At 48.6% G+C, this 23,438-nt stretch overlaps 7 protein-coding genes across 7 annotated transcripts; 4 read left to right on the top strand and 3 right to left on the bottom strand.

Annotated features, from left to right (window-relative positions):
* Nucleotides 1-2,784: 2,784 nt before the first annotated feature.
* Nucleotides 2,785-5,035, top strand: GGS22DRAFT_162561 (FAD dependent oxidoreductase). Its single transcript, XM_047961236.1, has 3 exons — nt 2,785-3,270; nt 3,423-4,180; nt 4,385-5,035. Exons 1-3 carry the CDS (start codon nt 3,158-3,160, stop codon nt 4,792-4,794), a joined length of 1,281 nt encoding a protein of 426 aa, XP_047818870.1. The 5' UTR covers nt 2,785-3,157; the 3' UTR covers nt 4,795-5,035.
* Nucleotides 5,036-7,916: 2,881 nt separating this feature from the next.
* On the top strand, nt 7,917-9,608 carry GGS22DRAFT_162556 (tyrosine phosphatase family-domain-containing protein). Its single transcript, XM_047961235.1, has one exon. The coding sequence runs from the start codon at nt 8,216-8,218 to the stop codon at nt 8,999-9,001; it is 786 nt and encodes a 261-aa protein (XP_047818869.1). The 5' UTR covers nt 7,917-8,215; the 3' UTR covers nt 9,002-9,608.
* A 14-nt stretch (nt 9,609-9,622) lies between these two features.
* On the bottom strand, nt 9,623-10,432 carry GGS22DRAFT_162555 (uncharacterized protein). The gene is made up of 2 exons (XM_047961234.1): nt 10,141-10,432; nt 9,623-10,012 (listed from the first exon to the last, which is right to left on the bottom strand). The coding sequence occupies exons 1-2, from the start codon at nt 10,193-10,195 to the stop codon at nt 9,657-9,659; spliced, it is 411 nt and encodes a 136-aa protein (XP_047818868.1). The 5' UTR covers nt 10,196-10,432; the 3' UTR covers nt 9,623-9,656.
* Nucleotides 10,433-11,001: 569 nt separating this feature from the next.
* On the top strand, nt 11,002-12,768 carry GGS22DRAFT_137584 (DUF1977-domain-containing protein). The gene is made up of 2 exons (XM_047958633.1): nt 11,002-11,670; nt 11,756-12,768. Exons 1-2 carry the CDS (start codon nt 11,136-11,138, stop codon nt 12,307-12,309), a joined length of 1,089 nt encoding a protein of 362 aa, XP_047818867.1. The 5' UTR covers nt 11,002-11,135; the 3' UTR covers nt 12,310-12,768.
* A 231-nt stretch (nt 12,769-12,999) lies between these two features.
* On the bottom strand, nt 13,000-15,893 carry GGS22DRAFT_137580 (protein serine/threonine phosphatase 2C). Its single transcript, XM_047958632.1, has 2 exons — nt 15,097-15,893; nt 13,000-14,986 (listed from the first exon to the last, which is right to left on the bottom strand). Exons 1-2 carry the CDS (start codon nt 15,146-15,148, stop codon nt 13,113-13,115), a joined length of 1,926 nt encoding a protein of 641 aa, XP_047818866.1. The 5' UTR covers nt 15,149-15,893; the 3' UTR covers nt 13,000-13,112.
* Nucleotides 15,894-16,119: 226 nt separating this feature from the next.
* GGS22DRAFT_162548 (voltage-dependent anion channel-domain-containing protein) lies at nt 16,120-18,767 on the top strand. The gene is made up of 9 exons (XM_047961233.1): nt 16,120-17,030; nt 17,107-17,112; nt 17,190-17,223; nt 17,278-17,453; nt 17,505-17,512; nt 17,579-17,728; nt 17,788-18,046; nt 18,114-18,156; nt 18,227-18,767. Exons 1-9 carry the CDS (start codon nt 16,758-16,760, stop codon nt 18,625-18,627), a joined length of 1,350 nt encoding a protein of 449 aa, XP_047818865.1. The 5' UTR covers nt 16,120-16,757; the 3' UTR covers nt 18,628-18,767.
* Nucleotides 18,768-18,828: 61 nt separating this feature from the next.
* On the bottom strand, nt 18,829-21,854 carry GGS22DRAFT_200122 (uncharacterized protein). Its single transcript, XM_047966398.1, has 3 exons — nt 21,591-21,854; nt 21,125-21,537; nt 18,829-21,055 (listed from the first exon to the last, which is right to left on the bottom strand). Exons 1-3 carry the CDS (start codon nt 21,749-21,751, stop codon nt 18,879-18,881), a joined length of 2,751 nt encoding a protein of 916 aa, XP_047818864.1. The 5' UTR covers nt 21,752-21,854; the 3' UTR covers nt 18,829-18,878.
* Between the last annotated feature and the right edge of the window lie 1,584 nt (nt 21,855-23,438).

Here is a 23,438-nt window from a genome sequence, read left to right as displayed (position 1 = left end):
AGTTCCCACACGAACTCCCCGTTTCCGTCATGATTTATCAGCAAGTCAACTCCACTGGTCACGATACTTAGTAGTGATGTTCAAGGAAATAGAGCAACTTTTCCTTCGTCGTCTCGGACCCGCGCCTATCGGAACTGCAAGCTTTGAGACTGTCTCGGCCTATCATCGCGCTTATAGGCTATCGTAGCGCCGATGAAATGTTAGACTCGGGAGATAGAACCTATAGCAAAAAACTTCCTTTCGCTCATCGATGCCAAATCTAGAGACCGATGTGAGATCTACCTCGGCCATGCCTAGCTCCTGAGTAGCTTTTCGTGGCCTTTCGTTGACGATGTACGACACTAGGGCTCTCCGATGGTAGGACCTCGCCGCCGAAACGGTATACCTTGCCGCATATATCGGTGAGTTGGAGATGTAAGGATCTTAAAAAGCGGGAGTTAAAAGCCGACAATGATGCCTGCGATGGTTATTTCCCCAGCTTTTATTATTGGTCTGGACTACTAGGTTCTTATGTTGGACAGTTATTAGCTGTGCCGCCTCGGCTGTGGCTTAACTGACGAAATCTCCGGGTTTCAGCTTAACTCGTGAAGTAACATACCAGGGGCGACAGAAGATGTTGTGGAAACGAGTACAAGGAAGTCAGGAACGTAGATGAGGAGTAGTTTATACAACAGGTTATAGAGATTATGAGATCGACATTTCGATGTTTGACATGGGAAATTTTCATTACGTCCGCGATCCATAGGTTTTCTATTGATCATCTTGAAAGAAAATGAATCCAAGTCACTACTAGGTAGGTAGGTAGGTACCTAAGCGCGAACTTACCAACTTACAATTGCTGCTGTTGGTCGTACCTATCTAATAGAGCTCTCGGTGAAGCGTATGTAACGATAACAAAAGCCAATAACATCTCAAAGTTTACCTATCTCTCTATCTAGCCATCGCCTGGGCATATCATTTAAGAAGTGTGATATTGTATACTTAGTAACATATCATCACTTTCAGCTAATCGGAGCTCAGCTGTCCCAGATGTCGGTGTAGTGTTAGCTGTGATTCGGTGTATCATACATATCAAACCCTGTTTGCAGACCAATCCCAAGTAAGGAGATATAGGATGACATGCAGGCTTTCGCACATACTCCTGTTATATCTCCAGAATGCTGACGACTCTGGAGCCAGCCTAGGCGGTAAGCCTCCACGACGCATATGCGGAAGGAGTGCCACGAGGAGGCGTGGCCGACAGGTTCCTATCGCATGCTGTGCCACGGAACTCATCACGGGGGGAAAAGGAGCAATTCGGTCCGGGAGGTATGCTTCAAGGTACTAGGGACTAGCTAGGATAGTTGGAGTCATGATATTGAAAGTGAAATTGATCATCGAGCAATGGCTTGGACTCTCAACCCTGCCTCTTTAATCAACTAACCTTAGTTTTCGAGACGATGGCGCCGGTTCAGCAGGTGGCAAGGAAGGAATGGAGGCTCTGGTAAGCGAGCTGTGCCTCTTAACGTTTTGACTTCCGTTGGCCACCTAAGTCAGGATAATCAACGACGTTGGCTCTCGAAGTGGTAACGGTTATGTAAAAGAACCTGCAGAAAGCGATCACACAATTGTTTTAGACACACAACTTGTATCCCAAACGATGCTCGTCGCCGCCATTCCTTCGTGGGTGCCTGGGCATATATTGGCATTGTTTAAGCGAGCTTCTGACATGCAGTTCGAACCTACAGGTACCTACGCATGCTAAGATGTGGCGGCCACGAGTACCAGCTGCAAGCTGCAAGCTGTATCTGTAGCACTCCCGCCATTTCGGATTGGCACGGTAGTAACGGTTGGCCCATCCTGCTGCTGTGTAAACCGCGCTATTCACCGCCTCAACGCGGTTTGCGAATGGGATGATATGCTTGTGGTGAGATGATAGGAAAGCTAACAATATTGAAGTTTACGAAAGAACCTAATTCGTCGTACGAGCCCAGGTACCGATGACAAAGATAGATGACGCGATTGGTGACTTCACAGCTTCAAAATAGAAAATTATATAATAGTGAGAAAGTGTGGAGAGTCGGGGGAAGCTGAACAGTCGGAATCGGTGAGCACCTCAGATTAACCTCGACCGAATATCTCATGATGTTTCGTCGTCATTGTAAGCCGGTAGCCGGCAACGGCATGTTCTGTCAGCCTTGCTCGCAGAATATGCCAAGAGAGTTAGCAGGCGGTTCCCAGACGTTGCATTATCACATAGCATAGTACAGCATCAGTACCTCGGACAAGGTTAATGAGGTACTGGCTATGGCACGGCCGGCCAGGCTTCACAACGGAGACTTCTCATGGGCAGTGAAAGCAGGATTGTTTCACTTGTATTCACTGCAGCTAGAGTGATACATACAGGCTAGCAGATGTTTACCCCCTATCGAGTAAACCACGGAAACAAGTCCGTTTTAGGTCAATGAAGAAATTTGCAGGACAGTCCAAGGCAGAACACCACCGTTCTGTACCGTCTAACATGGAAGTACCCATGCAACGCGAATCGCGGCTTAAAAGGCGGGCAGGAAAACGCTTACCATCAGTCCACCGCTCCACACTGAGCAGCCCTACAAGGCGGATATGAGGCGAAGACTCACGAAGAGTGCATAATCTGTTACCTCATCCGAGACTATACCCTTGGTCGGATGGGACACCATACAGCGTACATGACTCCCATGATCTAAACTGGAGTCAGCACCTTAAGTATTGGGCGGTAGGTCCGTCCGCCATCTTGAGAAGTACCGCAGAGTGTGTAACAACGTAACAACCGAACTCACAAAAATAGATTCCCACAGAACTTGTCAGACTTCGAGAAAACCTTCCGTGCTGAGTACCTGGATGTGCTCTCCTCGTCATACTCCAAAAGGGGCAGTACAGGCATGTAGGAAATGTGACGACAGCGAACGAACCCTTACCGAACATTGAGTATATAACATATAACATTCTTTCCCATCTCCAGATAGTGGCAACAACTCAATCAGACACATCTCATAGCAATCAACAACTCCTCAGATCTCATCTCATAGATACCAATCGTTGTTACCCCATATCCATCATCGATATACTCAAAGAGGCACTCGCCCCCTTGAGAACTATTACCAAGACAGACAACTTTTCTATCCCACTTCCATTCAAAATGCCGCTCACTCTCTGGAGAGATATCTCGCCTGTAGGCCAACCACTTCGAAGGCCTACCAGCAAATCCCCACACGTCCTGATAATCGGTGGTGGCGTCACCGGGTTGACATCGTGAGTTGAAATCCCAATCCATAGAAAGAAATAGAGTGGGCTTCCGGGGATCGATCTACCACACTCGATCTCCTCGCCTAAGCTCAGCGAGCATATGAGCCAATGAGAAAAAAGAGAAGAAAAAAAGGCCAAAAGCTGACCATCCTTCCAAGAGCTTGGGTACTCCTCGATCGGGGATACCGCGTCACAATCGTCAGCAGCGCGTGGGTGAGCGACACGCAGCGTCTGACGTCCCAGATCGCCGGGGCCCTTTGGGAGTTCCCGCCTGCCGTTTGCGGCCAGCACACAGATAAGATCTCGCTGGCGCACTCGAAGCACTGGGTGATGACGGCGTACCACATCTGGGACGGGATCGCGTCGATCCCGACGCTGAGCGAGGCGTCGGGGGTTCGCATGATGCCGTCAGACTTCTTCTTCCCGGAACCCGTCGACAGCGATAAGGCGCAAGTCGACAAGATGACCGAGATCATGGCCAGCGGTGTGAGAGGGTTCTACCGGGGCGCTGACATCATCGACGAAAGGGGAATCGACCCATCGTACGGTGCCGTCGACGCCTACGAGCTGCTGGCTCCGGTCATCGACACCGACAAGGCCATGGGCTGGCTGACGGAGCTGATCGAGAGCAAGGGAGCTGAGCTCGTCACGGAGACCATCCACGACGATCTAGTCGAGATCGAGGACGAGCTGAGGGCTCGCTTCGAGGCCGACGTCATAATCAACTGCACGGGCCTTCAAGCTCAAGAGCTCGCCGGCGACGAGAGCGTCTACCCGATCAGAGGCGGGCTGATCCGAGTCATTAACGACGGGTCGGACTTCCCGAAAGTAGATGCGGCTCTGACTATTACGGCAGATGCCGCCCACTCTTCCAACGAGATCATCTTCCTCGTCCCCAGAAATGATAATATCTTGTGTAAGCATCTCGCTCTTAATTTCCTTCTTCAGGCGTCATCGTTCGAGGGACTATCTCAAAACGTCAAGAATCGACTGATTCAAGAATTGACACTTCTATCCTCCTTCCTGATTGATACCATGATAATGAAAAAGATGAAAATCAATAAATATAACGAGATAAGACGAGATGAAGATTCGGAGTGGCTAACATCTTGGTTCGCAGTAATCGGCGGTATAACGGAGCCTCACGAGTGGAATCTAGATCTCACCCTAGACACGCCCATTATTCGCCGGATGAGAGAAAGATGCGAGAAATTCTTACCAGGTCTAGAAAACGCCCGCCTGGACCCCGAATATCCATTGGCGCAAGGACTCCGTCCGTTCAGAGGTCAAAACGTAAGAGTCGAGCGCGAGCTGCGCAGGACAGGTAGCCGCATCGTTCACTCGTACGGACACGGCGGTGCCGGTTGGAGTTTGTCTTTCGGCTGCGCTCAAGATGTGGCGATGCTTGTGGACGAGGCGCTCGAGGGAATCCCGGCCAGACCAATGAGCGAGACGGTGTTTGAACGAAAAGCAGCGGGATTTCAGAGACATCCGGTAAAACACCAACACCAGCAACAACAAAAAGTCTAGAACGGAGATGTGGGATTTGATTTGATCTGATTTGTCAATTGTTTGGGTTTTTTTTTTCTCTCCTACTTCAATGTCAATTCTATCTTCAGTGGGGGTTTTACGGAGAAACGGGCATCCTTCGGCGTATAATTCGTAGATGGCGGGATCTTTTCTTCCTCTCTTTTTTTCCCCTCCTTCGCCTATACAGGTAGCTATAGTATAGATGAAGTAATACGATAAGATATTACTGGAAAATGAAAAATTGCGAGACATCTAGCGGTGAAATCTGACCACCTTTTCAATCGGAGACCCGGAGACGAATGAAAACGGGGGGTTTAATGAGAAGTATCTTGTATAGGGCATGACTAATATTATAAAAAAATGATTGTCAACTTCCAAGTTCCAAGCTTGGCTACGATGGCGTTTCTTGGTCGGTATTATTGTTGGGGCGAACAGGACGGGGTACTTTAGTATGTAAGGCTGATGGATCGTTGGTACTACTCCGAGTCCGCAGCCGAGTGTTGTCCCGTGAATGTGAGTAAGCGACATCATATGCCCAAGAATATACTATATAATAAATTCTCTAGCATATCGGCGCACCGAGATAAGTACCTGCATCACAACACGCATGCGAGAATATCTACTTACCGACCGACCGACCGACCTACTTACTTACTTACTTACCTACTTTCGTGACGATCTAATGGATCGTCTTACTGTACATGTGCAGGAAAGGAGCTGCTAAGGACCAAATTGAAGACACGTGTCGGTCGAGGCTAGACGAGCATAACTTTATGTCGAATAAATCGAAGAGAACTCATAAACCCACATACTGTATCCGACCTAGAAGAGAAGATAGTGCATGCAGGTGGTTTACGTATGGCTGGATGAAGGAAAGCGGGGATAGTATGAGCATTGGTAGATATGTAGGTAAGTTACGTCGACATGTACGTCGACATGTACGTCGTTATGTATGCCGTTATGTCGATATCGGCTATACCCAAGTCAGCTTTGAGGGTTGAGGGTATCAATGAAGGCAGTCAGATGGATTTGACTCACTCGAGGGTAAGCTTTGCGGTGAGGTGAGGGTAATGCTTTTGCGAAATTTGCGCTCACATGAACGGCCGCGCATCTCGACAATGACTGAGCGAAGCAAAATTAGATGCAAAGGTACGTCGACTTCCTAGAGCGCCCTTGTGCTCTTTGTGAGCTAGGACAGAATAGTCTAGAACCAGAACCGCTATAGCCGTCAATGCCCATCCAATCGGTTTAGATGGGGTGACCTTGAACGGTGTCTTGGATGTTTAGGGTAACGCTATGAGATGTCAACAAAATATTTATCCACATAGATATTCGATGTGTGTATATAAGTGGCGAGTAGATCAGAGGAGCCAGTGTTAAACTTTCCATAGTTCTACACTCCTATGATTTATCTAGGCTGTCGGATGGCAGGACATCGGCATTGGCTACCGGTAGTCAATGCTGAAGGATAGGAATTGCTTCCAAGTTCTTCCAAACACTCTTAAATCAGTGGTTGCCTCATCAAAGACAAAATTCGACTAAAACAGTATCATCTGTATGTCTTCTAAACGGTTCAGAAATGCTTTTCGTGGCGTTGTGTGGTGCGGCCATGTTCGTTTGTTGATTCGACAAGTCCTGCGCTTTTCTGCTATCATCGAAAGATCATGCGATGTCTATACGAATCTGGCAAAAGAGCTACCTTCCAAGGTTGGTAGTTGACTACCAAGCAGCTTGGTAGGTGATTAGTTGACTAGGTGATGCTAAAGCGCAATAGACCCGTGACTCTTGGATTGTGGATTACCAGGCTGCCCAGTAAATGCATCCATGTATGGATGCACAAAAGGCATATATGTAGTTGTTTGGAACCTTGAGGTGTGTTCCGTCAGAAGCAACGAGCCTTGAAAGACGAGATGAGACCGGCACGGTCCCCGGATGCTAGTTCCCCGCCGCTAAAGCCGCTCTCTACAATGTACATAGTAAGAGCCAAATTAAAAATAGCGAATTACGGCGCAGGTAGCGGGGTACCTTGAACATTACTTGATGTAGATTTCAGCTAAACTTAATCTGCATTAGCGCATCCCAAAGCCCCAGTACGCCCCCAGTAGTCCCCAGTACTCCAGTAGAACTTGCGTCATTGGTTATTGACATAAATCTACCCGTCACCGCCTACTTTATACATAATGTGCAGCCAGACCGTCCAATCACCCCTGATAAATTAAACCTTCTTACAACATTGAAGGGAAGATACGGTAAACTTCCAGGTACGTACATACGCAGGCTCTAGACTGCATTGCAAAAACCCATGGAACGAAGATATCAGGATCTGAATTGAGACGTACTACCACTTAATTTCCTCATTACCCAGATCGTTCCGCTCCATTCTGCCCCGTTCTGCCCCATTCTGAGTCAGGAGCAGTCGGTCATTCGAACGATACCCCTCGTACCGCAAGTAACCTTTCACGTACATGCATAAATTCAGGGGGTCCCTATTCGGAGGATGTGAAGTATGTATCAAGCTGGCTACTTACATCTGATAGAAATTATCATAAACTCAATGGATACGGTACTAGACTCAACATTTCCGTGACTCGTTTGGCATTGAATATTAGGTGTCTGGTGTCTAGTAGATCATTGCTATGAAAGGAAAACCAGTGACTGACCCTATTTTTGATATATTGAAGCTTCAAAGTATCCGTTTCAATAGTCAAAGTAACGTTAATAGGTCACTATTGTACTACCGTTGTACTACAAGTAGGCACCTAAAGTTAGAGTTTTGAGCTAAAGCTGCTAAAGCGCTAGAGCTACGGAGATAACTCCACTGAACTTACCTACACTAGTTAGCCCTGTTCGCCTTGTTCGCCTTGGAAAAGACCCCTAAGTTTGACCTAACATGATTTATAAGGGAGATCCACCGAGGACAATAGCGCGGTTACCGAACAAACCCTTCCATTTTTTCTCCAGTCCCCAGTCTCCATTTATTGTTCACAACATCTTCCATACAACAACCACCTCTTCCACTCCTGACACTTAAAACTCTTCCATTATTCTCGAATACATCTCGGGTAAACAAAAGACCACACACTCACACATTTAAATCCTACACCTACAACAAACCTATCTCAATCAGACAAGATGATACTCACATTACATCTTGCCAACATGACGGGTTCTCTCGATTCGCTTTGATCACGCGTCTCGCGGACAGGACGACATTCTCAAACAATCCTCTCATTTTTTCAACACGTTTTAACATCCTCCTCCCTTGATATAAACATCGTCGGCATCTATTACCAGACCTGGCACGCTCTAATTCACCGTTCTGAGTACAAACAAGAAATCTAGCCGGAAGTACCGGAATCAATTGCAAGATTCTATCTCATTCGCTACATACGTCACACAAGTCTAAGGCGACCTGGAAAAGATGGGGAAGATGATATCTGGAAAGCATCTCCTTCACGACGGGGACCGTGCACCCGCACAAGATTGTAAAGCAATGGCTCACAGCGACGAAGAGCGACTTCGATTACTTTATATGATCAATATCGGATCGGAATCCCCCGAAGCAGTGCTACGAGAAGCATACATCTCCGCAAAGGACATCGCCGTCGAACGGCCCCTACCTTTTACCACCACTCCACCGGTCAACTTTGCTATGGTGGCCCCCGGACTATACCGTAGCGGCTATCCTCAGGCACCGGATTATTCGTTCATGCGTACTCTTAACCTCAAGACAATCGTCACCCTTGTCGGCAAAGAACTTCCCGACGGCTATCAAGAATTCATCAAGGGTAACCATATCAAACACGAAATCTTCGACATGGCCGGTACTAAAAAGGCCGACATTCCAGCAAAGACCATGCAGTCTATCATCGCGGTCGTCGGCAACCGAAAGAATTACCCTCTACTTATTCACTGCAACCAAGGAAAACACCGAACCGGATGCGTGGTCGGCATCCTCCGCAAGGCTAGCGAATGGGATACTACTAGTATCATTCGCGAATATACTAAATTCGCTGAGCCTAAGGTTAGGGAGACAGACGTGAAATACATCACCGACTTCAGCCTGTCTGACCTCAAGAACGTCGTGCCAAAACCGAGCCGCCTGCCATTTATTCAAAATACCTTTTACGGTATGGTGATGGTGGCCTCTTTCACCCTATCAGTCTGGATGTACTCTACCAAACTTTTACTACTTACAACCACTTAATTTGGGATGATACTACTACTACCACTGGAATTCCATGGACATTAAGGGTCACTAGATGAATGAAGTTTACGTTACCTACTATTTGGATGATAATTGGGAGGAACAGGTTAAAGAAAGATTTGCGATTCGGCATGTCTGGTAGATCCGGAGTATGGAGCACGAAGCATGTTCTGCGCATAAATTGCCCCGCATTGTATTAGAAGGGGGGAAGAGGCAGAAGGAGATGGGGAAAGTCATATTGCATATGGCATCATAAACAAAATTGGACTCATTGGAGATGCATAGGACGAGAGGATTCATAAGGGGGGGTCGGTTTAGGAGACCATTCAAGTGCTGAGGAGTCTCCCGGCGTTTATTACGGATCGCCTTTGATAGACGAGTCCGTCATGTCTTTTTCTCCTTTGACTACATCAAATCTCGATAATTGGCGATCATCAAACAGGGGATGGAGTAGTTGGTAGAACTTGGTTTGAGAAGTTCGTGGCCATGTTGTCTAGAGAGACCGAAATGATGGATCGAAGGATCTTGGGATAACTCAATTTGACTATTTGACACAACAATCTGGAGATATTTGCAAATCAATGATGTGATATTCGTGAATCTCGTAGGTAATTTTTGTACAATAGGTCTTGTTTTATGCTAATGATTTGATCTATTAAACCCATCGAGGATTATTCTTCCTCTCATCCTTTTCCTTCTCACGATCGCCATTAATATACACCCAACTAGCAGCTACCGCGTTGACGATTCCCAGACCAACAGCGGCACCCCTTACAATGCCCCTTATAGAGAAACGACTCATGAATTTAACTGGTCGTCTTCTCATAGCAACTAGAGCATAAGTACCGCTCGCCGCGGCAGTCATACCAGCACTGTCCATTTTGAAGCCCTGTAGGTTCGAGTAGCTGGAAAAGAGAAGAATAGGCACGAAAAGCATGGGCCGGACTTGAAACGGCCGGAAATGCAAGGCCGTTATTAGGGTTGCGAGACCCGTGGGAGCTAGGGAGGAATCTGTCGTACGTGTTAGCTACTTACATGTCTTAAGTACCTGAAACTCATCGGACCCATGAAATGACAGATAATAATGAGGATTTTGAGATTAATATGAGTTCAGGAGAGTATAAGAGAGATGCACATACTTCCCCACCCTTCTATCCGCTCTTGGAGGGTTGGAGTCGGTTCTGGGTTTGCCATATTTGAATAATTCCAATCTCTAGATGTTGAAACAAGACTCTCGTTTCCCGTTTTCTTTATACTTTAAAGGTCACGAGAGCCAATTCTTTCAAATTTATTAAATAAAAGAACGAGTAGTGGAAGGTCAATGACTATCGGTTTAGACGGTAGAAGAATCGACTGGTTTATGGTGGTATCAGGCTTCGATATTGTAAAAGATCTTTTCAAATCGAGTTGAAAATCAGGTTCAAAAATTGGATATTGACAAGTCAATGATGATGAGGCTCAATCCGCTAGAAAAATCCTTATTATTCTATTGGAAGATCAAAAGAACTTGAGTTCTTGGGTGGGGCGACGGATGTACCATGTATTCGAACGGAATCGAACCTGTATCGTCACTCAGGTCCGTTGGGATCCACTCAGCTATCAGTTTATCTCGTCGTCCAGTGCACCCGCCGTTGCACGGGCAGAACGGGTCACCGTGTCTGCCTATCAGAGGCGCAAGCCACAGTAAGCCCCAATTAGCAAGACCTCGATCTGGACATTGCTGACTTTTTGAAGCCACTTTGCAAAACGAATCCATGCATCTACATAGTAAAAAAATATCAGAAACTTGGGAACATACGAGATCGTCTTCTATTTTCAGCCTCACATCATCAATTCGAGAGTAATCCAATCATTTCCATTCCCTGATTTGATTCGGCCAACTCCCTTCCGCGTCGTCGTTAAAGAGCCTTTTCTTCTATCCATTCATCCATTCATTAGTCATACCTAGGTAGTCACCGTCACCGTTTCACACAGAGCCTCATACCCATAATCCTAGACAAGATACCCATCACGAAACCAATCCATCCATCCACGTCTCTAAAAAGCCAAGCCTACAAAATCGAAGCACCGACAAACCCTCCCATCCGTCCACCTATACGCACCACCCCACCCCACCCCACGGTCTCCAACGACCATGCCCAGCGCGACCTCCTCCGGCGTCGACGGCAACAACCGCAGCACGCCGCGGCCACGAGAGCACAACCAAGGCAACCAAGAGCGAAAATGCACGCCGGAGCAGAAAGCCGCGGTCCTACGGATCCGGCGGTGCAAAGCGACAGCCTTCTACGACATCCTGGGACTCGAAACCGTCCGGTCGTCCTGCAGCGACGCGGACATCAAAAAGGCGTACCGGAAGCAATCGCTGCTAACGCACCCCGACAAGAACGGACACGAGCACGCCGACGAGGCGTTCAAGATGGTCAGTCGAGCGTTCGGCATATTGGGGGACAAGGAGAAGCGCGAGAAGTTCGACCGGTTCGGGACGGATCCGGATAGCCGGTTCGAGAGCGCGAGGGCGCAGGCCGGGAATCCGTTTAGCGGGTTTGCGAACGCGAGGGCGGGAGGGCCCGGGGCTGGGTTTGGGGGCGGGGGGATGTGGGACGATGAGATTAGTCCGGAGGAGATGTTTCAGCGGTTCTTCCAGGGTGGTTTTGGCGGTCCGTTCGGCGGTGAGTAGTTGCATGTCCTTTTCCTTCTCCCTCTTCCCCTTCTTGTGTGGGGATTGAAGCGTTTGTAGAAGCTGACTTGGAATAGGTTTTGATACAGGACCGCAGTTCGTTTTTAACATCGGTGGGAATAGAGGGTTTCGTGTGCATCAGATGGGCGGTGGGGGTCCGAGGAGGAGACCGAGGGGAGAGGCTGAGGGCGAACAGAGACCGCAGACGGGTTGGGACACGATCATTAGCCTGCTTCCGATTATCTTCCTTTTCATATTCCCTCTGCTGTCGTCTATCTTCTCCGGGGGCGATAACCTGCAACCGAAGATACCGACGATGGTGTTCGATGAGGCGTCGCCGCCCCTGGTTCACCGCCGGATGACACCGAGGCTAAACGTCGACTATTTCATTAATCCGAACGATATCGTTGGATGGAACGATTACAAATTACAGCAATTAGATAAAGAAGCCGAGACCGGGTTTGTTCGCATCCTAGGTCGCCGTTGCGAAGCAGAGATGCGTACTAGGCAGGATCTGATCGACAAGGCGTACACCTGGTGGGGCAGGTCGGATCAGGAGAAGATGAAGATCGCGGAACAGTTCGACATGTCGTCGTGCAAGCGTATGGACGCCCTAGGTCTTTCGCGGTAGCCCGGCTCAACTTTGATCCCCGACCTTAATTGCTGTTTTCTTGGACTTGGTGGCTTAATATGTCAGGCGTGCGTGTGGTCGAGTTTTTATCAGCCTAGAGAGAGAAGGTGACTTAGATAGGTGTGTAAACGACCGTTGGGCGGGATGATTAGGATCATGCTCAACACCTAATGAAAAAGAATTCCGACTGTTATATTTGAGCGGTTTTGAGATATGTGATATGTGTTGAGTGGGAAGGGGACGAGATTGGTGATGATATCGCGTATTTGCCGAGTTTTGAGGATCGAAGGAACTAGTTGCAGTCAGTATTTCTAGGTTGTAATTGTCGTATATTCATAACACGTCTAAGGCAGTTTGTTACATATGGATTTTTAGATCAGAGGCACTGGACGAATTCTAACTCAACCTATAGGTATCCATTAGGTACCTAGCTACCTGTATATCGAGGCAACACCTGTAAACTTAAAACTCCTGGCACCTACGCTTATATCTCGCCCTGAACCTTAATGAAGCTTTCCCCCCCTTAAACGTTACAGTCAGCCGTTCGAGCATTTCAATTCAAGAAAACCCATCATAGACAAATCAAGAGACCATCGCATTTCAGTGACCAGTCGACTAATCCTTACCTATCTATCTACAACATAACGCCCAAATCATTTTAAAAATTAAATTATGCCCCCTGAACCGCTCTAGGGGTCTAGCCCATCCATCTAGACTATCGACCTGAATACCTACAAACCAGCCAACCCCGTATGCAAGTGCATATGTATATGTATATATAATCCCCTCTATCAACCAACCCCCTACCTCATCCCCCGCCGCGGATCCAAAGCCTCATTACGTCTAAAATCACGAATCTCCTTCGTCCCCAAGCTCCCCAACCCACCCTCGCTCCTACGCTCCCACCCGCCAAGACGGACTACAAGACACGTCGCGTTGTCGCCGTCATTGCTCACTTCCGTAGCATACGCCACGACATCCCTTGCGCCCTGTTCCGGCGTCTTAGCTTCTTTGACTACGTCTACGATCTCCTGGTCGCTTAACGTCCCGGAAACACCGTCGGACATGAGCACAATGAAGCTGTACTGAGCGGGTCCTAGCTCCGTCCGGGTGATCTCGGGTTCTGCGGAGACGCCTAATCGCTTAGAAGCCATGTCTCCGAAAGCTCGAGAGTTGGCTAGACCCTGGATCCGTTCCTCGCCGAACGAGTCCGTCACGAAAGACGCCGCAAATCGACGTAGTCGGTGGGACTCGCTTGGGGAGCTCGGACGATGGTCCGAAGTTAGGGGGCGAGGGAGACCGGTAGCAGTTTCGCATAGGAGGATGCGCGTGTCACCTACGTGCCCGACTAATAGCGTAGAGCTCGCCGCCGGGTGCCAGAACGGCGCGGGCGTTGGTGTCGATATGAGAGCAACCGAGGCCGTCGAGCCCCCCTTAAACCGCGTGCGCCCACCAATATACTGGCCAGATGGAGGTATATGATGCGGTTTCCCTAATACTTCATCGTAGTTCAACGCCGTATCAGATACGTAAGGGTCATCCGGGTCTGGCTTACGGGCCTGAGCGGCAACAAAGTCAAGGTCGGCGCGAAGAAAGGCATATGTGAGAACAGTCTCGATACTGACGGGAGGTTCAGGGGAATCCGAATCTTGTCGCAAATGGAAATGCGGAGGATTGAAACGTCTGAAATATCCACCAATGGTGCTTTTATATTCTGCCACGAGATCCCTCTGTAGATCAAGAGCTTTAGAATGCGAAGCTTTAGCTGGGACGGGCTTGTCGCCTTTGATAGCCTTGGCATTATCGACTTCTTGAATTGCCCCGTGCTTATTTATTTCGGGAATATCGGCCTTGGCTGCGACAGCTGCCGAGCCTTTCATGTCCAATTGATCCAACTTCTTCCGACCGCCTGATTCGGAATCGGACAAGATTCGAGTCGTGGGCACCTGGGTAGAATCTGAATCAGGATTTCGAATTTTTCGCAGAGAACGGAGGCTACTTTTTAACTCGAACTCCTCAGCAGCCTCTTCGATATAACCGTGAAGTTCGTCTCGTAAGAAGTCGCTGCATTGTGTTCCGCCATGGCCGTCGAAAACTCCGAAGTAGAAAATCTGGGGATCCCCATACGCGCTATCAGCCGGTGTCGCCTCTCCAGTCTTATTCATGGTACTCCTGACCAAGCTGATAGGCGCGCGCTTTGCGAACGCGGGCATATCTATGGTGCCCGCCTGATTGGTGTCCTCATTGTAAGGTCGGGAGCCCCTCGAATCGGCGGCCCCAAAATGGTGCTTGGCACTGCGCAGAGGTATGCGGACAACGGTCAAGTCGCGGTTGGACGGTAGGTGAGGTGGCGATACGGGTGCAGCGCCGGAATTCGAGTTATGGGGAGCGGCAGCGGAACGAGGCAGCTTGTGATGCGGACCGGTTGGGGCACGTGAATCTGGGTGCAGGGACGATTGTGGCAGGTGTGTGACGAAATACGTGTGAAAGCCACGCAGGACATGGCGCGGAGACGGGGCAACATTGTGATTCTGAGGTTCGACACGGGACGAAGTTGTGTTCGCGTCCTGCGCTACTGACAACGATCTAGACTGCTGTTGGTTCGCCGTTATACATCTCGAAGCAGCTCGGTGCGTATACGTTCGCGTCTGTGCGCCGAAGAAAGTTGCGATGAAGCCTATGTAGAGAGGTGGGTCTTATTAGCCGAGATCGGGACATTGATCCAAGGTTAAGACATATGCTATGCAAAGACGTTCGAGGTTTGAAGTTCTCGCTTAGTTGACTAACCATATGTATCATTCAAGGACCACCTCTGAGGCGGTCCACGACTTAACCCCATGGCAAGGGAGAGAATGTCCCTAGTTCCCAGAGAGCAACTAGGGTTCGTAGACAAGGTCCAGTTCAGCTTCACGATACGCGCAGTATATCCATTAGGTATAGGCTTAATAAGAGTATAGGATTTAGAGCAAGGGATCCGACGTTCGCAAGTTCGCAACAGGTTGGTAGAAGAAGAAAAAGAAGAAGACAATAATCAATGATACAATTATCGATATGATGAATACTAAGATTGAGGCGCCAAGTGTCAATTGATAAAAGTCAAATAAAAGTAAGAAGACTAAGACGAGGTATATATTCCATCAGTGCCAAATTTAAAGATACGGGTATATAAGAAGGTGTAGAAGGGAAGAAATAGAACGAAGCTTATTTGTTGGGAGGAGTGATGTGGCTTAGGCAGCTTAGGGGAAAAAGCAACTGCATGAGGCTTCTCTCAGATAGAGGAAGGTGTTGTCGCCCCCAACCCGAGGATTTGGTCCGATGAGGCGGAAGACCCCACCAAGTTCCAGCGCTAGCTTTATTTGAATTTGCCTTATTCTCAACTTTGGGTGGAGTCTCTCATGTAAGTAGTAGGTAATATGTATCTATTTAGTCCTTGCATGCAACATTGCTGTCATATCCAAGCAGCCAAGTTCGTGATATCTTGGTGAATGGATACATCGGACAAGAGTCGGATATTTACCTGGTAGCTATTTGTGCTTGATTAAGATGTTGTCAGGTTGGTTTGCACATTGACCATTAACAAAGATATACACGCAGATAAAGAGATTATTGCACAAACATGCACTATGCCGTCATACCCGGACACTAGCTTCAAGATAACTTGCGGGGCTTCCCTTGAATTTGAACTTTCATTGGTGTCTTATTAGCGATAAGATACGGCACTGAAGTACCTAGCCAAAGTGTACGGGTACAATACAAGTACAATAAATCAGGTACTAAGAATAGGGCTCTCACCGGTTCATTTGCCGCTATTTTCTCTTACCAACATTGAACATAAACACTTCAACCACGTAACGGATTGCATTACCAACTACCGCCTGCTGTCACGGTTATGAGATATATACATCAGTAGCAGGTATTATAGGCGGTTTCATTCATTCATTCCCAATCGGATCCTGTTCACAACCATAAGGAGCATCAAAAGTACCAAAGGTTACAATCTCTCAAAGACCGACGACGCTGATCCGGCAAACATCCAGGTCTTATGTAGCATCCATCCACCCACATCCACCATCAACATCCGGGTGCAAGTGAAGATTAGTGCCCTATACTTCCAGGCCTACTAGCTGGAGACTGCTAGATCTACCTAGGTACCTACTTGGGGGATAAAGCTCCAGGGCTATTCTATTACACCTCTAGGTGATTAAATCACTCCTCTCGGTGGTTCGCTCTCTTTCACACGCAAATTCTTCTCCCACTTCCGGTAGCATCCGAGGCCGTACTATGTCTATTTCAAACGTCGGCTCTGTCTTACTTCACCTCGTGGTATTTCTGACAACTCTCGTCAACTTCCACTCGGCACTGGCTCATGTCGAACCTGTCTTACTCGTCGGCATTTACATAATCTCTAGGCTCTTCGCCCGAACTCCTGACGACTTTTGCATGTCAAAATGTCCAGAGTTATAAGCAGTCAGATTGATGTCGAGGCCGCCCTCAATGGCTATGTGACACCAGGAGAGGATTACTTTACTCGGGGTGGTTCTCCAGTCTTGTCAGTATCGCATCGAGAGCGGCAGAAGAGACCCCCTCCTATTCCATTCTTTCCACAGCCCAATCCCGACAGTTTAGCCAGGATGATCTCCAATGCCAGGAAACATAAAGGAGGCCAGAAGATTGGAATTCGTGATAGGATATGTTGTCATCAATGGACTTGGTTCACGATGGTACGCTAAGATAAATGACATTGTCCCTCGGTGAAATTCATCTATATGCATGACTTATCCGCTAATGCCGATTTAGACAATGGTAAGCTAAGCCAATAAACCTCTATCGGGTTATGCAGTCCCTCCTATTTCACATGATGCTCAACAACTTCAACTCAGGCAACCGGCGGCGTTGCCAACGTCTTCTACTCCAGTGAGTATCACTTATTATGGTAGGATTGCGCAGATCTAATAGTAGGTGAAATAGTATGGACGCCATACCAGGCTGACTGGCTATGGTACATCGGGCTTATCTTTTTCCTCTTCAACGTATGCCTCTTTATCATGAATTGTGTCTTGATCACGATGAGATTCATCATGGTCCCTGGGAGTTTTATGCACTCATTCCTGGACCAGATGGAATCTCTTTTCATCCCGTCTGTGGTAAGCTCGCTTCCAGTCCTTGGCATATGGTGTTACTTACATCCTAAATAGGTCGTGTCGTAAGTCGTTCATGATTTTACGAAGCTACCGATGCATCGTTACGCCTTAGTTAACCACAGTAACAGTGCCGCAACCATCTTGATTAACGCATGTCAATATGGAATTCCTATGACCGGGCCTTGGCTTCAACATACGATGGAATGGTTGTTTTGGATTTACATCGTCATCAGCGTGTTAGCGAGTTCTGGCATGTATCTAATACTCTGGTCAACTCAGTAAGCAACACGTTTAGTTCATACGCTTTGCTATATCTAATGATCACCGTCCCATGTAGGATCTTTCCTATTCACACCATGACACCGGTCTGGGTATTCCCTGGATATCCTCTACTCCTAACTGCACCGTTCGCGAGTAGTCTTATATCAGCAAACAGCGTAGCTTCGGACAATCCGCCGATCAACAGGCTAGCGATAGGGATGTGTGCAATTGCTGTACAGGGCACCGGATTCCTCATCAGTTTCATGATATGTGCCGCATTCATCTACCGTCTCATGACTCAAAAGTTACCTAGAGATGAGCAACGTCCTGGTGTGGTAAGTTGTAGATGAACGAGCAGTTAAATATTTTATATGGGCGACCTTCCTAACATTAACTTCTTAGTTCATCTCTATCGGACCCAGCGGTTTTACTGTGGCTGGACTGGGTGAGTATTCTTTTTACAGTTTTAACCCGTAACAGCCGTATAGTCGAAAACTATGGCTGACGCGAAATAGTCTCTCTTGGCCAACAAGCCAACGTCGTCATCCCAGATAGTTTTCAAGGCTCGACTCATAGCGTTATCATCCTACGACTACTTTCGACAATCATAGGGATATGGCTATGGGGTCTTAGTATCTGGTTCTTCCTCGTGTCGGTCGGCTCGTTATGGAAATACGTGCGTCCCGAGAGGAAGATGCCTTTCCAAATGACCTGGTGGTCCTTCGTATTCCCGAACACGGCCCTCGTCACCGCGACCTTGGCTTTGGCTACAGCCCTAGGTAGCAACGGGTTCCGCATCTGTGGGTGCGTTATGGCCGCTATTCTGATTGTCGTTTGGGCCCTCGTCTTTATTAGGATGATGCGGTGTCTTTGGAATAGAGAACTACTATGGCCGAAGGGGCTAGAGGAAGAGTAGATGAGTATGAGGTCATGTGGAAAGCTGTTTAGGGTAGGGTTATGTTTATTGGAGGATTTTGACGACAAAACGATGTTAGTAGCATAGAGACATCAGCGCGTGATGATACCCAGATACGAATACAATGATTTCAATCCCAGTAAGTTGCGATCGCAGTATCAAATCGCAAACGCAATTGCAACGGGGCACCTTCTACCACCTCTCGATGATTTTATTAATCAAGCATCTCATCACGTAAGAACAGCAGCAGCCTACTCAATCTCCTCAATCTTCGGCCTAACCCCCATCTCCAAAGCCGGCAACCCCGGCTTCGCAACATCCAATCCTACCAACCGCGTAAACCCATCACCACCGCCCCTCATCTCAGAAACAGCCGGAACCAGCGCCCCCAGCCTCCAATTCCTCAACCCCTCCACCACATCCCTCGCATGCTGTCTAACCAAGCCATCCCCATCCATCTGCGCCACATACCCTAGCGTCTGCGCAACCTGCTCGCGACTCGCCTCCGCAAGCGCAAACCCAAGCCTCCTCCCGCCCTCCCGCGCCTCCGCAAGCGCTTTTATGACGTGGTGGATAAGAATAATAGCCGCGCGGCGGAGGATCCCTGTTTCAGGACCTGTTTCGAGGGTAAGTGCGGCAAGACATAAGTCGACGGCGCCTTCGATGAGGGGGGGAGAAAGCCCGGAGATATTGGTCTCGATGCAGACGGAGAAGATGGACAGGGCGGAGGCGCGCATCCGGATGTCTTCGGCGCCGCGCTTGCTGTCCCAGCCAGACACGATTTGGGATATGATTTCGTTGCGGGCTTTTTGCTCTTCGTCTTCGTTTTCCTCGTCGGAGTCGAGGTCCGCGAGGGATGGGACTTCGCCTTGCCAGGCGTCGCGGGCGGCTTTATTACGCATTTGTTGGAGGCGATCCGCGCGTTCTTGTTTGGCTTTTGTTTTGGGACGGTGGGCGCGGCGGCCGGCGATGGATAGGAGGGCTTCGGCGGCTTGGTTGGCGGGCTCGCCGGAGAAGGTCTCGCCTAGGCGTTGGATTACTTGGAGCAGGGCTTCGCCGAACCGGAGACGGGTGTCGGTTTGTTCGAGCTCGTTGGCGTCGACGTAGTGGTCTAGGATTTCTTTTAGGGTTGAGCGCGGATGTTTGTTGGCTAGTTGGGCGAAGAGCCGGACGACTGTTAGGTTGATGTAATCGTCATCTTCGTTTAGGAGGGATGAAAGGAGGACTAGTGTAGCCTGGATGTCGAGGATGGGACTATTAGCCCGTAGTAACCCGGATAGGAGATTTAGACCCTCAGTGCGCACTGGTGGAGGTGAATCTGCTTGTGTGATATATGATATGGCCAAGTTGTAGGTCTTGCGATCTTCTATTTGTCGGTCTGTTGGCGCCATTATTTGTTCAGAGGAGTCGTCTAAGGCGTCCCGATACTTGAGGAGGAGTGAAAGGTTGCGGGCCGTGTGTGAGACGTCGGCGTCTTGAGATCTGCTAATCCTTTCAAGGGAATCCTCGATAGATTCGAGAATGTCGGCGGGGACATTCGACTTTTGGAAACCTGGTGCAGTAACTACAAGATTCAATAGACTTAGGGCCAAAGCTGTAGTGTCGTCGTTTGTTGCCGTCGATGAGGCCTGCGACCGATCCAGAAATTGGCTCACAAGTTCAAGTGACTGTTTCCAGCCCGTAACTAACTTCTCAGACATCGTTTCCCTTTCCATCATTTTCTGGAGTACCTTCGCCTCGATGAGCTGTGCTGTAGGGTCTTTTGTTGATTCATCTTCGGCGAGTATTTTAATATCCAGAGTAGTCTCCGTAGATCCGAGTGAGCTACGGAGAAGGTTGAGAAACAACGTCGAGATATCCGAATCAGTTCCAACGGATTGCAAAAGTTCTACAAATGCATCTGATTTAGGCTCTAGGAGACCTAGATTTGATACTAGACCTACGGTATTTGCATCTCGTGGCCGTTTCACCTGCAGGTTGGAGTCGCCCACCAGATCATAAACCCATCGGGGTTTGGATGCATCTTCGCTTCCATTTGTAAGGAGATTACCGAGGATAGCTTGAAATTTCTCCGGGGAACCCGCGAGTTTTAAATAGATTCGTAGAAGAGTGTCGGCTGGATGGCGGTATCGATCGTCAAATTCCTTGGGTGCAGGCGCCCAGGTCGCTAACGTCCACAAAGATGACGTCAAAGGCGCAAGAAGCCTCTTCGTTAAACCTGGATTCGGATGCGAGTCTAATAGAGATGACAAACGCCTTAGAGCAATATGCAACTCATCGGCTTCAACCAGGACAATGTCTTTTCGTAGATCGATAACCTCATCCGGACCAGCGCTAAATACAAGAGTCTCATTCTTGGATTCTCGCGATAAACCAGGATTTATCTTAGTGAGCAAGGGTTCAGCGAATGCTTTCCACCCGGATGTTCCTGAGTGTGATGTTAGCCAAACTTTTCATTAAGCCTCTCCCTCACATTCAATTATCCCATATCACATACCAGGAGCACCAAGTTGTTTTCTCCCCAGCACACCAAAGCCGATGACGTAGGCGGCGGCTTTCACGAGGTCTGGTCCCTCTTTTCCGTCAAGGAGAGATAGAAGTTGTGGTGCGATTCCAGCGTACCATTGATCTGGAGCGACCGTAGCGGGAGGCGCAGACAATAGGTTGGAAGCCAGCTTAAGAGCTTCCATGGTGATGTTGGCCCCTCGCTTCTGAGGCGTCGCAGCCTCGGTCACCCTCACCGTACTCGTTGGATGAACAGAAAATACGAACTCTAACGCAGCTCTCACTCCATCTGGTCTTTGGGGAAGTAAGGTGAGGACGTCCATTAGATGAATCCGAAGCCATGGAGGGACACGGTCAGGTTGAGTCAATTTGGTCAGGGCAGACATGAGTGCTATCGTCTTGGTCCTGTAATGATGTATGAGAAGATACACCAATTATAGATAAGCTTGTATGCATACCTCGATAGTAGAGCGCTGAATTCTCGCTGACCTTCTAAACGAGATGCTTCATCGCCTGAAGGTTGAAATGCCTTCAACCCAGTCTCTTCGATGGCCGATGCCAAGGATCCATCCTGTCCATGAGCTTGTTGATCCCCCATCATGTATATAACCTGTAACATGCGGGTGTGGTTTTATAGAAGGTAAGTTGAATTTGAAGCTATCCTGAATTCATATTTTGTTGTAACTTAGCTGCTTGGATGAGTTTTCATCGCACAGGTTCAGTGATTTGTTAAGCATGACGGTTGTCGGAGCTTTGGGATGTGGATAGATACATTTATGTATTTACACAAGCTAGCTATAGATTATGCAGATATAAAAATATGCTTGTAAATATAAATACTTAGGTACTTTGTACCACCCCAGAACGCGTACTTCAATTAAATTCAACGCGACTTTCAATTTATTTACTTTCCTTTCTTCCCACCAATCATCATAGCTCACATACCCCTACAACCCATTCCACCAACTTCCTAATCCCTCGCCGGAGACGAGTCCACAGTAGATGTCCAATCCGAGATACGAATCAATTCATCCTCAATAGCATCGAATCCCCTCGATCGGCAGCTCTTTCGCTCTCATCTTCTCGCTGGTCGGGAAGATCGAGCCCTACACAACTCGCACGACGCCTACTCCACAGTCCTCCGATTCCCGTTTTCCGAAAGGAATGACTTCGTGTCCCCTATCTCGACTCTAAAAAAGAGCCTCGCACGACACGTCGCTGCTCGGGATCAATAGGGATCTGATGAGTACTGCCGCGTGTGGATTGTCGTGCGAAGGTGGCCAGCTGGATCTGGTCTACGGATCGATTTAGGGAATGGTGTTTCGGAACTTAACCCTAAGTTTCTATTTGGTTCTAGTCTTGCGTTTACAGTTGTCTATGCCTCGCCTTATAAGCGCCTTGTTACATCTGTGATGCCTCGCCCTGCTGAAAAGTAGGTTTGGCAGATCGGGGTTTCGAGGAGTGGAAGGGTGGGGTTGGACTCCAGTCGCCTCTGTGCGTGCGAGGGCCTCTGCTATGAGTCTTACCGATAAGAGCTCCTGGTCTGGAGTCGCTCGTCAGCTTTGCGCCGCTGGAACTTATACTCTGGTCGTTTGTTACCGTGTCGGTGATGTTTGCTAGGGCTGGGTGGGGTGGAAGATGATTTCCCAGCGGCTTGCTGCTGTCGGCTAGACATGGCGTCACCCTTCTGGGTCTTGCCTGTGCCGTTGAGATTGATTGGGAGGAACGTAATACTGGCCACATACAGTCAGAACCTGACGGCAATTTCATCACAACCACCGCTAGTATAGCTCGCCGGAATCATGCTGCCGTCTCTTGACTAGGCTGCATGAGCGACGACTATGCGGTTACAACAGAAATTCGTCTAGGGCTTCTTGACATACTTTTATTGCCATATTATTTGTTCTCGGAACCCTTTCATCTCAGGTCACAATCCAACCGTCAGCGGTCGTCGGTGTAAAGTGTAAAACCTGGCTTGTCATAGTCGCAACGGATCCATCCACTCCACCTTCCAGCTCTGCTACAACTCCCGACACCGCATCTCGGCAACAGCCATCGATGTGTCACTTTGTGAGGTCTGACCAGGCGCATCAACTTCCTCTCGTGGGCTCCGTCCCACGATGACGGAAGACGCCAAAATCTGTTCGTCGGTCGTCTTCGCGGCGATCGGTGGATATTCCTCACCTCTACCATTCGTGGTCTGAGGAGAGACGACAGTGCGGCTTTTACGGATGTCTTTTGGCCGTACGGAAATGCCCTCCTCGCTGCTCTCGAGCTCGACAGGAGAGGAATCAAAAACTAGTCCA

Source organism: Annulohypoxylon maeteangense, assembly GCF_022496945.1.
Source record: "Annulohypoxylon maeteangense strain CBS 123835 unplaced genomic scaffold GGS22scaffold_8, whole genome shotgun sequence".
Lineage (NCBI taxonomy): Eukaryota > Fungi > Ascomycota > Sordariomycetes > Xylariales > Hypoxylaceae > Annulohypoxylon > Annulohypoxylon maeteangense.
The sequence above is the reverse complement of the archived record's forward strand: the minus strand, read 5'-3'. Positions and strand labels throughout refer to the sequence as shown.